Source organism: Leptodactylus fuscus, chromosome 8 (assembly GCF_031893055.1).
Source record: "Leptodactylus fuscus isolate aLepFus1 chromosome 8, aLepFus1.hap2, whole genome shotgun sequence".
NCBI lineage: Eukaryota > Metazoa > Chordata > Amphibia > Anura > Leptodactylidae > Leptodactylus > Leptodactylus fuscus.
Window position 1 is genome coordinate 43,923,966 of NC_134272.1, and position 14,354 is coordinate 43,938,319.

The 14,354-nt window shown below is 39.7% G+C and overlaps 1 protein-coding gene across 1 annotated transcript in view; it reads left to right on the forward strand.

The window, feature by feature from the left end:
- The window catches only part of DNAH7 (dynein axonemal heavy chain 7), a 263,832-nt gene that overhangs the window by 53,810 nt on the left and 195,668 nt on the right, over window positions 1-14,354 (forward strand). The window contains exons 18-22 of the mRNA XM_075284818.1: window positions 403-589; window positions 6,216-6,409; window positions 7,559-7,757; window positions 10,365-10,505; window positions 13,302-13,514. Coding sequence (XP_075140919.1) covers window positions 403-589; window positions 6,216-6,409; window positions 7,559-7,757; window positions 10,365-10,505; window positions 13,302-13,514 — 934 coding nt within the window. The remainder of the gene's footprint in view (window positions 1-402; window positions 590-6,215; window positions 6,410-7,558; window positions 7,758-10,364; window positions 10,506-13,301; window positions 13,515-14,354) is intronic.

Here is a 14,354-nt window from a genome sequence, read left to right on the forward strand (position 1 = left end):
CAACAATCTGCAAATAAAAGGTATGCCTACAATAGTCTTTCTAAAGGCTACCTTAGCATAGGCTTAGTTAAAATCATAAAATCACAGGGATAGAATCCCGTCATGCCTTTATCTTACAGTAATATGGCACTGCATTTCAGGGAAATACTTCTAGAAGAAAACCTTTGTAATATGGCATCCTGTAGAGCACACAAAAGTTGTTTTTGTTGGTTCCATGTGAAATCCAACAGATGTCTATCTCTACATGTGAAATGTGTAGGTAGGTACAGTAATGTACCATAATGGTAACACACATGGGCTCAGTGTAGATATTGTATAGAACCATGATACAACTGTGTGCATGAGCCCTAAAACTGTATATCCCATTTCAGATTGTTGAACTTAAAGTTGCTTTCTTTACAGGGACTGGGAAGGAAAGTTATTGCTTTTACAAGAGATACTAGATGAGTGGCTAAAAGTCCAGGCCACATGGTTGTATTTGGAACCCATATTCAGCTCTCCAGATATAATGGCCCAGATGCCAGAAGAAGGGAGACGGTTCTCCACTGTAGATAAGACATGGCGAGACCTGATGAAATTAGTATTGTTGGTAAGTGGTTATAGTTATCGTTTCTTTATTACTACAACATGCCACAGACGCACACGTGGCAGTGGTATCTGGAGGTATGGTAAGGGACAAGGTGTATGTGGAAACATAGATGTTATTTGCCTAAGCAGCCTCTATACTATATCCCATTAACTAAGTATGCAGTATTGGTAGATTTAATAAAGGGGAGGAAAAACTAATGTAAAAATATAACGGTAGTAAAGACAAGAAATACTGAGCCATAATGAGGTCTTTATATTATAGTGCCTATTTTTACATGCATAGTCAACCAAATTGATTGTACATGTATTACTTGAATACTATTTTTGTTTTTTAATAGAAACCTATAACTTTAGTTGTTGATATTTTCATTTATGTAACTTGTTAATGTAGTGCTATCTCTAAATGTAATTCTCCACAAGATGGCGCTGTGATTCAGCTGAAAAAAAAAATTAGGCATTAAAGAAAAAAGAATCTGAGAATCAAAACAGACATTTCTTCCCTACTGATCAACAAAAATAAACTTGCTCGATCTTCTATTTTCATGATAATGTGGGCTAGCTCTTAGCATTTTGGGATGAAAGGTAATGCAAATGTGATCTTTCAAGCGTTGAACCTGTCAGGGTAATTATGAATAATTGCTACTTAAAAATGTGTATTTCCTGTTTGCTAAAATATAGGAAGAGAAAACCTTGGTGGGTAATGACACTGAATTTTATTTTTTTTTCAAAGGTGACTACATAAAACAGTTTTTCAAAATAAAATATGGCCATTGCAATAAGCAATTCATAAAGGTTGCTTCAATGCACCGTTATAGAGTACAAGGAGTTTGTGACAGATTGTATGTGTGGTGAATGCAGTATTTTGCTATGTACTCCATGTGTGATAATTAGAATTACTCCATAGGCGAACGTGGGTGTAAAATTAGATGGTGTACAGATGTGTAATTCTTGTTCGCCCTGGAGTTTGAGGTCCTGCCACATATGAAAGCACCACTGTTGTATATGGAACATGGTAGATAGTGGCCCTTTTGCAAAATGTTGCAGTGGGTGCGCTACAAGCTTAAGCCCAGCACTTTAGAGGCATATTCAGACACTTTAATTTGCACTCACATTTTGGTATTCTGTGTTAAAATCCTATTGTTTCAGTGGAAATTCGCAATGCTGCTCATATGGCTGTTTATTTTTGTGCTATTTTCTCAACAGCAGCCAGAACTACGCTCTAGAGCAGTGGTTCCCAAACTTTCTGAAGGCTCGGCCCACCTTTGGGTGAAAGTTTTACTGGGGCTTTACCAAACTACATTTGAAAAATAAATGTCCCTACCTGTATTCTGTCCTTTTCTGCTATAATCTTCCTTTTATCATGCCTTTTTAGCACTGTATTCTGCCTTTCATTCTATCATAGAATATCAGGAATTTTGGTGCCCCATACAGGCAAAATTTGTGTCTGACAGTTTACTGTCATATGGCGTCCATACTGTATATAATGTTCCCCATGCTCTCCACGCAGTATAATGCCCCACCCAATATAAATTGCTTCTCATTGTCTCCACACAGCATAATGCTACACAGTGTCTCTCACAGTGTAATGCTCCACAGTGGCCTCATACAGTATAATGTTATAATGAGCCCCCTGACAGTATAATGCTTCACAGTGTAATGCTCAACAATGGCCCCATACAGTATAATGTGCCCCCTGACAGTATAATGCTCCACAGTGTCTCCCATAGTATACTGCTCCACAGTGGTCCCACACTGTATAATGCTCGACATTGGCCCCACACAGTATCATTCTCCACATTGCCTCCACATGGTATAATGCTCTAAAGAGACCCTCACATTAAAATGTTCCACAGTGGACCCAAACAATATAAAGCTGTAAAGCCCCTCATAGTATAATGCTCTGCAGTGCTCCCACTGTACAATGTATAATATTTGTTCTGTACCTATTTTTAAGCTGATACCTGGAGTGACTCCCATGATCTTGGTGGGAAAAGTGTGGATTGCCCCTAAAGAATTCATTCCTGGCACTATAATTAAATTGGTGTCTAAGTGGAAGAGGGATAGGACTAAGATACAGTCTGAGCTTGAGTGACAGCTGGCTAGATTGGAGAATGCAAATCAGTAACTTCCTTACCTGTACCTGGGCAAGCAGATATATGATTTGAAGATTCAGCTGTGGGCCCTTCTCACGTCTCTACTGAAAGGGCCTTGTGAAGGACACGAGCCACCTTCTCCAGATATGCCAACAAGATGGATAGAATGTTGTCTCACTGGCTCAGAGGCAGGGATTCATTGATTTCTGTTTACTCTATTAGAGATCAGACAGGGACTATCACCTCTTATCCTGATAAGATATACCAAACTTTTCATCAGTCTGTTTATTCCTGCTCGCAGACAACTTATAGCTCTTTTATTGATCATTTTTTACAGTCTCTTATGTTGCCCCGGCTGATATAATATGAGACTGATCTTCTCCAGATCCCAGTTACTATTGAAGAGGTGGAGGACACTATTAAGATAATAAAATTGGGCAAGGCCCTGATGGCCTTTTGTCAATGTGTTATAAGAAAAATAATTGTCCAAATATTGATCTCCCATATTACTTCCTATTGCAATTCCCTTGTTGAGGGTTCTCAGATGCCTCTGGAATTTTATAGAGTGCAGGTTGAAGTTATACCCAAACCAAAAAGGAACCCACTTTTTCCTAAAAACTATCACCCTATTTCCCTGCTTAATCTTGATTTAAAACTCTTCACCTCCATATTAGACAGGAGAATCACTATATGCCTCACCTCATGCATTTGATTGCTCTGGTGATGGCACCATTACCTGAGGCAATTCAGGTCTATCCGGATATTAAAGGATTCAAAGCCGGATCCCACTCATACAACTTATTTGCTGATGATATCCACTTAACAATTAGAGATGAGCGAACAGTAAAATGTTCGAGGTTCGATATTCGTTTCGAGTAGCCCCTCAATATTTGACTACTCGAATCGAATATCGAACCCTATTATAGTCTATGGGGGGAAAATGCTCGTTTCGGGGGTAGGCAACGTTCGATCAAATTATACTTACCAAGTCCACGAGTGAGGGTTGGGCTGGATCCTCCGAGCAGTCTTCTCCTTGCAGCGTCCCCGCGGCGTCTTCCAGCTCTTCATTCACTCTGCCAGGCATCGGGCCTGGGCAGAGCCGACTGCGCATGCCCTCACTACAAGCGGATATGCGCAGTCGGCTCTGCCCAGGCCCGATGCCTGGCAGAGTGATTGAAGAGCCAGAAGACGCCGCGGGGAGGCTGCACGGAAAAGACTTCTAAAGGTAGGAGAAGAACCAGCGTTGATTGGCCGACTGTATAGCATTCGGCCAATCAATGCTGTTTCTGCATCGAACTTTTACATTCCAATAGCGAGTGGTACTCGATCGAGTACGAGTATTTCGAATACCGTAGTATTCGATCGAATACCTACTCGATCAAGTACTACTCGCTCATCTCTATTAACAATGACTAATCCACATGTTGGCCGGCCTAATGTGTTTAATTTACTTAGCGACTTTGAACTAATCTCAGTCTTAAACTAAACACTGATACACGGCTTATTATGTTCCTGAGCGCTTTCATAAATACTACCCTAATTTGTCTTGTAGATGCTTTTGGGGATGTGTCACCTTAGGTGATATGTGGCATATATATGTTGGGCTTGCCCACTATGGCAGAAGATCATAGATACGAGTACTACTGTTTTTGCTAGACAATTGGTGCTGACACCCTCAGTCCTTCTATTAGAGAATAGGTCCCCTGGAGTCAACAATAAGGTCTTTGGCCTAGTATAACATATTACCATGGCCACCTGAATTCATATTGCTTTGTATGGCGAACTCCCAGAGTATCAGAAGTATTACATAGGATTCATCTTATTATGTTATATGAGAAGACAGAAGCTACACAAACAGATCTCTACCACTTGTTTGAGAGTGTGTGACACCCTTGGCTTGATTATGCAGCCCCTCAGGGTTTAAGACTAGCCCTTACTCTTTCCTTATGAGATATCAGAAATGTGTGCCTAAGCATTGTTTATCTCCCATCACTATAGATTAACATATGTTTATTCTCCATTTTTCTTGTATGATATGGTCTGTAATGTAATTCCTAAATATCTCCCTTGGCATTTCAATTCCCCTCCCTTCCCCCATTCCCCATTTATTTGTTTATTTTTTTCTCCTGCCCACTTGTCCCTTTTTTATGATGCTGTAAGTTATTGCTTATATATATGTACTGTTTAAAACAAAAAAGGCAGAACCGCGTGGTGTAATATTAGGTAACAAGGTGTTATGATTAGCAGGATAACTTAAAAAAAAATAATAAATAATATCCTGCGGAGCCCAACTGGGCTCTGCACCGCAGAGCTACCCTGGTGTGAACAGGAGCCGACAGTTAACATCACTGCTGGGTTACACCACCATCTGCACCATCTGGGTATACACGGTAACGTAATAGACGAGAGCTCTGCTGCACAGAGCAGCCGCTAGAGGAATATAAGTCTAGCCAAATACCTGCTCTAGAAAAAACAAACTAAATAGAGTGTTCCCAGTTTCCTCACTGAGCAGCACCTGAAAGCAGCACTGTATGGGATAGAGGATAAATTGGGGAAGGGAGACCCACATCCACAAACATAAAGACACAACATAAACACACTTGCTGTGGGATCAAACAGACAAAACACAATTGCATCTATTGCTAAAGGCAGCTTGCTGCCCAAACTAACCACCTGCACACACACAGGATGTATATTGAAATGAGGCTAGGGCAGGGGACTGACCTACCTGCCTCCTTTAATAGCGGAAGGGCGGTCCAGACCAGCCAGCCCAGCTGCCTAAGCCGGTTGCTCACTGGTTGAAACCCTTGTCAGTCAGACAACAAACTATGCCCATCTGCTGTAGATACGTTAACCGCTGCTAAGCAGGGCTTCCAACAGGAAAGGAAGGGGTGACAGCCGGCAAAATGCCACAACAGAGGAACGGGCTGCGACCTGACCCCTTGGCCGCAGCTGCCTCATTGTCCTAACACAAGGCATAAAATATATGGTAGGAGGATATGTTAGGTTGCTCACCTTATGGGGTTGTGAATGAGTCACAACCCCCTGAAGTGCACATAGAGAAATACGGACACCCAGATGGTATGTAGATAGTCGCAGGATCACCATCACTGGGATGCTTGTTCCAATTAGTAAAGTTGTGGACCAAACACCACTGATTCCAAAGTAGTGGAGAGAAAAGATCCTAAGGTTATGCTTACCAATATTTGCACTTAAAAAAGGAGTATCTTCTGACTCTGAAATATGTTGTGGTTTTGATACCAATAAAAGATTCTTTGTGATTAAATCTTGGTGAGTGTGGATATTTTCTCTCCACTACTTTGGAATTGGTGGTGTTTGGTCCTTAGCTGCTTTTATACACAGTCCTTATTTGTTGGCCCCCTATGAGGGGTTTTTACATTTTGTATTTGTATGGCATTTTCTTTATGTCTCTTTTAGTAAAAAAAAAAAAAAAAAAAAAGCTAAATTATATCAGGTTATGGTAAACAACATTAAAAAATAAAACAATACTATGTATTTTTTCTATTCTATCAGGACAAACATGTTCTTTCTGTGGTTATGATTGAAAAAATGCTTGAAAAATTCAAAAAGTCAAATGAGTTTTTGGAGCTCATTTTAAAGGGACTTAATGACTACCTGGAAAAGAAACGACTATTTTTCCCACGATTTTTCTTTTTGTCTAATGATGAGCTCCTTGAAATTTTATCAGAAACTAAAGATCCAACCAGGTAAGTTTTAATCAATCCATCAATTACAATCACCAACATCAATGTTCATGGTAAATCTTGGGTGGAATAAAATCTGAATGAGTGGCCCTTGTTTGGTATTATAGAGTACTGTGGAACTAATTCAACCAAAGCAATAACAATCTGACCCTAAAAATCCAACATGTGCCTACAAAATTATTTTATTTTTAGGTTCATATGTCAGTTATGATCAGTTATGATAAATAAATGTCATGTATGTAATTTTATTTTCTTTAAACAGATAGTTTTAATGGGATTTTCCAGGCTTAAAATATTGATAACCTATCCTAAGGCACAGAGAATGCAGCAGGAAGCAGACAGCTCTGCTCTCTGTGTAGTAGCTGAAACAAGTTACTACAGCTCTACTTCCATTCAAATAAATGGGAGCTGACCTGCAGTAATCTGGTTTGCCATGACACAGAGACTGAAGCTGTCTGTTTCCTGCTCCATTCTCTGCATATCAGCTGCTGAGAATAGCTTATCAATAGGGGCATCTGTTGTCAGACTCCCTCCGATCTTATTTTACCTATTTATAGGATGTATCATCAATACCATAGCCCCGAAAACCCCTTTAAGTATCTAGGTAATAATTATGTTGTCTTCTTTTTATAATCTGTTATTTACTTCACATTTGGTCTTCTTATACATTCATGTGTTACAATGGCTCAGTCAAAGTCCAGATCTAAATCTCATTGAGCATATGTGACAAGACATGAAGATTCCTTCACAGACGCTCTCCATTCAATCTGGCTGAGTTTGAGTTATTTTAAAAAGAAGAACGGGAAAAATCTCAGTCTCTAGATGTGCAAAGCTGGTAGAGACATACCCTAAAAGACTTGCAGCTGTAATTGCAGCGAAAGGTGGCTCTACAAAGTATTCATATAGGGAATGAATACGTTTGCATGTCACACATGTATCATTTTCCTTCCTCTTCACAATTATCTGCTACTTTGTGTTGGTCTATAGCTTACAATCTCAATAAAATACGTTAAAGTTTGTTGTTGTAAGGTGGCAAAAAGTGAATAAGTTCAAGGGGTGTAAATACATTTTCAAGGCACTGTATTAGTTATATATTTTTTTAACATATTAAACTGCTATATTTATCTATTATACATATTTATATTGTTCTAGAGTACAACCCCACCTAAAGAAATGCTTTGAAGGTATTGCAAAAGTAGAATTTACAGATGTCTTAGACATCACACATATGAACAGCAGTGAAGGGGAGGTGGTGCAACTGGTCAATACAATTTCCACTTCAAAAGCCAGAGGCCAAGTTGAAAAGTGGCTTGTAGAGCTGGAGTCTGCAATGCTTCAGTCTGTTCATAAGGTACGTTCATAGTCTTGTTCCGGTGGAAGCTCTCGTCGCAAATGATGGTAATATGAAAAGGGCAATTTCAGACAGGGGGACGTGATTCAGAGCTCCAGTCAGTGGCAGCCAGTGTCAGAGCTCAGAGTCACATATCTTGCCTGCTACTGCCTGATACAGCATACCTGACAGTACAGAGCCTAAACAGTATATCAGGTACCAAAACTAACAGCATTAATCGCTCGGGAATGGTGGGAACTTGAGAAAAAATTCCAACTGAGTGTAGCAGCAGCTATTTTATGGTGTAAAGAACTGGATTTGTTGGAGGTGGTGAAAGAATCTCTTCAAGGAAAGGCAATGAGTTTTTAAACTGTGGATAATCATTTTAAGGGCTAGTTCACACGCAATTATGCGTGCACGTGCATATTCCGCCGCGGCTACCGCAACCGGATGCCGGAGCAGTGCATAGCATCTCGTCGTGGCTTTCCGCTCCAGATTAGGCCCAAATGAATGAGCCTATTCCGGAGGGTGCTGTCGCGAGGCGGACACCACAGCTGATTCAAAGGGCAGCTCATTTCTTTTTTCCGCTAGTAGCAACATGCTGCTAGTGGAAAAAAGAACGCTAGCGGTCTCCATAGACCACAATTGTGAGGGGGCGGATTATGGTGTGGATTCCGTGCCAAAATCCGCCCCCTACTGCCCCGCGTGAACGGGGCCTAACTTCACGCTTAACATATTAGCAATGGCACAGTGTTATATTGAGTGTGTCAATGACTATACAATGACTATACTATATACAATATAGTATTTACAAGTGTGCAAGAGGTAGTCTAGGTACACACCTTTTCTATCACTCATGTCTGCATTTGGAATGCCCCTTTCTTTTTATTGCAGCAACTACAGTCCTATGAAAAAGTTTGGGCACCCCTATTAATCTTAATCATTTTTAGTTCTAAATATTTTGGTGTTTGCAACAGCCATTTCAGTTTCATATATCTAATAACTGATGGACACAGTAATATTTCAGGATTGAAATGAGGTTTATTGTACTAACAGAAAATGTGCACTATGCAATAAACCAAAATTTGACCAGTGCAAAAGTATGGGCACCTCAACAGAAAAGTGACATTAATATTTAGTAGATCCTCCTTTTGCAAAGATAACAGCCTCTAGTCGCTTCCTGTAGCTTTTAATCAGTTCCTGGATCCTGGATGAAGGTATTTTGGACCATTCCTCTTTACAAAACAGTTCAAGTTCAGTTAAGTTTGATGGTGGCCGAGCATGGACAGCCCGCTTCAAATCATCCCACAGATGTTGAATGATATTCAGGTCTGGGGACTGGGATGGCCATTCCAGAACATTGTAATTGTTCCTCTGCATGAATGCCTGAGTTGATTTGGAGCGTTGTTTTGGATTATTGTCTTGCTGAAATATCCATCTCCGGCGTAACTTCAACTTCGTCACTGATTCTTGAACATTATTCTCAAGAATCTGCTGATACTGAGTGGAATCCATGTGACCCTCAACTTTAACAAGATTCCCGGTGCCGGCATTGGCCACACAGCCCCAAAGCATGATGGAACCTCCACCAAATATTACAGTGGGTAGCAAGTGTTTTTCGTGTAATGCTGTTTTTTTGGACGCCATGCATAATGCCTTTTTGTATGACCAAACAACTCAATCTGTTTCATCAGTCCACAGGACCTTCTTCCAAAATGAAGCTGGCTTGTCCAAATGTGCTTTTGCATACCTCAGGTGACTCTGTTTGTGGCGTGCTTGCAGAAACAGCTTCTTTCTCATCACTCTCTAATACAGCTTCTGATTGTGCAAAGTGCGCTCTATTGTTGACCGATGCACAGTGACACCATCTGCAGCAAGATGATGCTGCAGCTCTTTGGAGGTGGTCTGTGGATTGTCCTTGACTGTTCTCTCCATTCTTCTTCTCTGCCTTTCTGATATTTTTCTTGGTCTGCCACTTCTGGGCTTAACAAGAACTGTCCCTGTGGTCTTCCATTTCCTTACTATGTTCCTCACAGTGGAAACTGACAGGTTAAATCTCTGAGACAATTTTTTGTATCCTTCCCCTGAACAACTATGTTGAACAATCTTTGTTTTCAGATCATTTGAGAGTTGTTTTAAGTAGCCCATGATGCCACTCTTCAGAGGAGATTCAAATAGGAGAACAACTTGCAATTGGCCACCTTAAATACCTTTTCTTATGATTGGATACATCTGGCTATGAAGTTCAAAGCTCAGTGAGGTTACAAAAACAATTTTGTGCTTCAGTAAGTCAGTAAAAAGTATTTAGGAGTATTCAAATCAATAAAATGATAAGGGTGCCCATACTTTTGCACCGGTCAAATTTTGGTTTAATGCATGTTGCACATTTTCTGTTAGTACAATAAACCTCATTTCACTCCTGAAATATTACTGTGTCCATCAGTTATTAGATATATCAAACTGAAATGGCTGCTGCAAACACCAAAATATTTAGAACTAAAAATGATTAAGATTAATAGGGGTGCCCAAACTTTTTCATAGGACTGTATGTATTCATTATTATTGTATTTTGATGATGACATTAGAGCAATCTTTGTAACATACACTTATATGAAATCTGTTTTTAAGGTGATCGGTGAAGCTATTGAAGCTTATCCTAAATCAAAACGTATAGACTGGGTAAGGGAATGGCCAGGACAAACTGTATTGTGTGTATCTCAATGCTTCTGGACAAATGATGTTCAGCTTTCTATAAGGAAAGGACAAAAGGTATGTGTAACAGATTGAATAATGCGCGTGTTTATATTTCTTATCTTATTAACATTACAAATATTAACCCCTTCCCGCCGATGGCATTTTTTGATTTTCGTTTTTCGTTTTTGACTCCCCTCCTTCTAAACCCCATAACTTTTTATTTCTCCGCTCCCAGAGCCATATGGGGTCCTAATTTTTGCAGGACAAATTTTTCTTCATGATGCCACCATTAATTATTCTGTAGAATGTACTGGGAAGCAGGAAAAAAATTCAGAATGGGGTGGATTTGAAGAAAAAATGCATTTCTGCGACTTTCTTACGGGCTTTGGTTTTACGGCGTTCACTGTGCAGCCAAAATGACATGTCCCCTATATTGTGTGTTTCGGTACGGTTCCAGGGATACCAAATTTATATGGTTTTATTCACATTTTGACCCCTAAAAAAAATACCAAAACAGTGTTAAAAATGTTTTTTTCTAAAAGTCGCCATATTCCGACGGCCGTAACTTTTTTATACGTAAGTGTACGGGGATGCATAGGGCGTCTTTTTTTGCGGGGCCGGGTGTACTTTTTAGTTCTACCATTTTCGGGAAATGTTATTGCTTTGATCACTTTTTATTCAAATTTTTATCAGAATCAAAACAGTGAAAAAAAGGCGGTTTGGCACTTTCAACTATTTTTCCCGCTACGGCGTTTACCGAACAGAAAAATATTTTTATAGATTTGTAGAGCGGGCGATTTCGGACGTGGGGATACCTAACATGTATATGTTTCACAGTTTTTAACTACTTTTATATATGTTCTAGGGAAAGGGGGGTGATTTGAACTTTTAATACTTTTTATATTTTTTTATATTTTTTTTTACTTTTTTTTTTTTAATTTTTTTTGCATTTATTAGACCCCCTAGGGGTGTTGAACCCCCCGGGGGTCTGATCACTAATGCAATGCATTACAATGCTGATGCATTGCAATGCATTGCAAAAAATCATCCTTTCTTTTGCAGGCTGCATAGACCAGCCTGCAAAAGAGAGGATTTGCAGACAAGCCTGGGAGCCTGTACAAGGCTCCCGGCTGTCATGGCAATGGGACGTCGGCCCTGGAGCATGCTCCAGGAGCCGGCGATCCCGGGCAAAATGGCGGCTATGGCGGCCGCCCGGCTCCCGGGCGGTCTCCATAGTTACAGACCCGACATGCGCCGTACTATTACGGCGCATGTCGGGAAGGGGTTAAATATGCCTCTAGGAATGGCTGTAAAAGGTGGTTTCTCAGAAGTTCTGTAACACAAGTTTTGTGCATAGCGAGTGTTAGGCTGGGTTCACACGGAGTATTGTGGCTCGTCATTTGGTACGTACACGCCGCGGGATCTTTTTTTGCGGGCCGTATACGCTCCCATTGTTTTCAATGGGAGCCGGTACCGTACACGTGGCGCTATTTTGCGGCCGTGATTTTGCGGCGTGTACGTATCAAATGACGAGCCACAATACTCCGTGTGAACCCGGCCTTATAGGTGTGTAAGATTGGGTTTGTGAGCCAGAGTCCTTTCGGAATTAAATTCTCTTTTTTTACATTTGGATAGAAAAAAGATGTCGCTGTCCAGCTGTGCCCGTTTCTTGAGAAGTGTCTTTATTTCCATAAAAATGTGGTAGATACATTTTTCTTATAGGAATAGTTGGTGATTGGTAAAATAGAGGAGAGGAGAGATTTGTAAAAATAACAGAAAAGTTGTGTTTTTTCACCTTTAGGAGCCTATTATATCAGATTTTTTTCTCTCAATATTAGAATTTAAGTAGCTTTGTGTTTGATGCCTATGGGACAGGAGGACCCTTCTACTGTTTGGAATTTTTTATTTAGCCTGCAAATGGTTCGGTTAATTTTGGTGATGTCAAGTTGGTTGTCGTAAGTCAGAGAAGACGAGGCGGCCTGATTCAGAGTTTTGTCTGTTTACCTCTGAATGAACAGTGTCAGAAAGCTCTGAATAATTTCTCCTTACCTATTCCTGTCTGAGACCACCCCCTTGACAGTAGAAGCCTAATTAGCATTTCAGGCGCCAAAACTAACTGCACTCATTATTTGGCAATGGTGGTGGCTACAGAAAGCATTCCAACTGCATTGAATCAGTGGAGTGTCACCTATTTACAGGGAGTATGTCACCCAACATATGAACCAAGATGAGCAAATAGGTTAGGGTCAAACTGTGTTTTTCCCCTGTGAATTCCTGCCTCTCTCGCTGAGATATCACCATTTTTCTTCAATCAACATGTACAGTGTTAATCCCTCTGCTGTTCCAACCAACCCACCCCCAACTCTGTCCCTATAGTCTTGAGAAACATGTAACTCATCCTATTTACATTCGAGAATTAATTTCTCACAAAAGACGTTACTGCCCTTCTAAGACCGCGGCGTTTTATAGTGCCTGCAAAGTAGACTGTAAAAAGCGAATCCAATTACATGTTGCAGAAAAACGCGTTTTTGGAAATTGTAGCATGTCATTTATACTTAAAGAAAGACAGTGGTTTTCCCATCAGTATAATTGAAGCAGAGAGTCTGCAGAGGAAACCTCTGTGGACTTTCTGTGAAAAGTGCTACGGGAAAAACACGTATAGATATAGATATGAATAGCTTTTGTCTGTAACAATGAGTTTATTTAGTATTAGAAAAATATATTGTGGTTGAATTAACATCTGATACTAGATACACATTAGTGTTACCTCTCCGTTGTTCTGGTCTGTTGGAGGAAAATGTAATTTTTTTTTCCCATTAAATTGTTATGATGTTGAATTAACAATTAAGATGTTATCATGTATGTTATTAGGCTTTAGAAGATTACCTGGAACTAAACAATCAACAGATTGATGATATTGTTGCTCTGGTTCGTGGGACATTATCAAAGCAGAATCGCGTGACTCTGGGGGCACTTGTGGTCCTGGATGTCCATGCAAGGGATGTGCTTGCAGCTCTTGTTAAAAAACAAGTTAGTGATGAAAACGATTTTGAATGGTTAAGCCAGCTGCGATACTACTGGGAGGTATGTGATGAAGTTTTTCATCTACATTTTCTTCATATTTCCAGTTAAATAATAATCTTGATGCTTGCAGTGTGTAATGATCCTTGTACAATCATGAAATGCTGAATATCAAGTACTGAAAAAAATAGCGCCAGAGCTTGATCACTTGCATGATTATTTCAAGAACTGAAAATACAGTTTTACTTAGATTACAGAGGAAACCAATTAAAACAATAATTAAGCTAAATTACCTTCAAATGGCACTTTGTTTCTCTTGTCACAATTCTTTATTATGTGCAAATATGGCTTGATATTTATTTGTAAAGTCATTTTGCTTGACTGCAAAGCTCATCTGAGATTGCTTCTTAATTTGAAAGCAGTGTTTAAATATAGATGATGAAATATTATAAAAATTATATGTAGAAAACACATTTTCTGTTATTTACACAGTGCAATATTCAGTCATTAATGCACAAATAGGGAAATTCGCTTCATTTAAAATAATTGCTTCTCTTTTTTCATATCTTCAATCAACAATTTTTGTAAGCGAAGATGGTTGTTTTAGCTTGCACAGAAACATACTAAATGAAGGTGGATTTGTGCCTATTCAGAAAAGCCATTTGCAATGTAATTGGAAAACTTAAAAGTAGCCCTGGTATGCAGTTGTAAATGAAACTACATACAAAGTGAGAGGGTTTTCTGGATACACAGTATTGATGATGAGGTATCCTTAGGATAGTCCATCAATTTCAGATTAGCTGTTTGAAGGGAACACGGTGCCCAGGGCAAGCCATTGTTAAATTAATATTGTGCAGGTGTATGCAGCAGTAAAAACAATGAAGAGACTACTGACTCACCTGA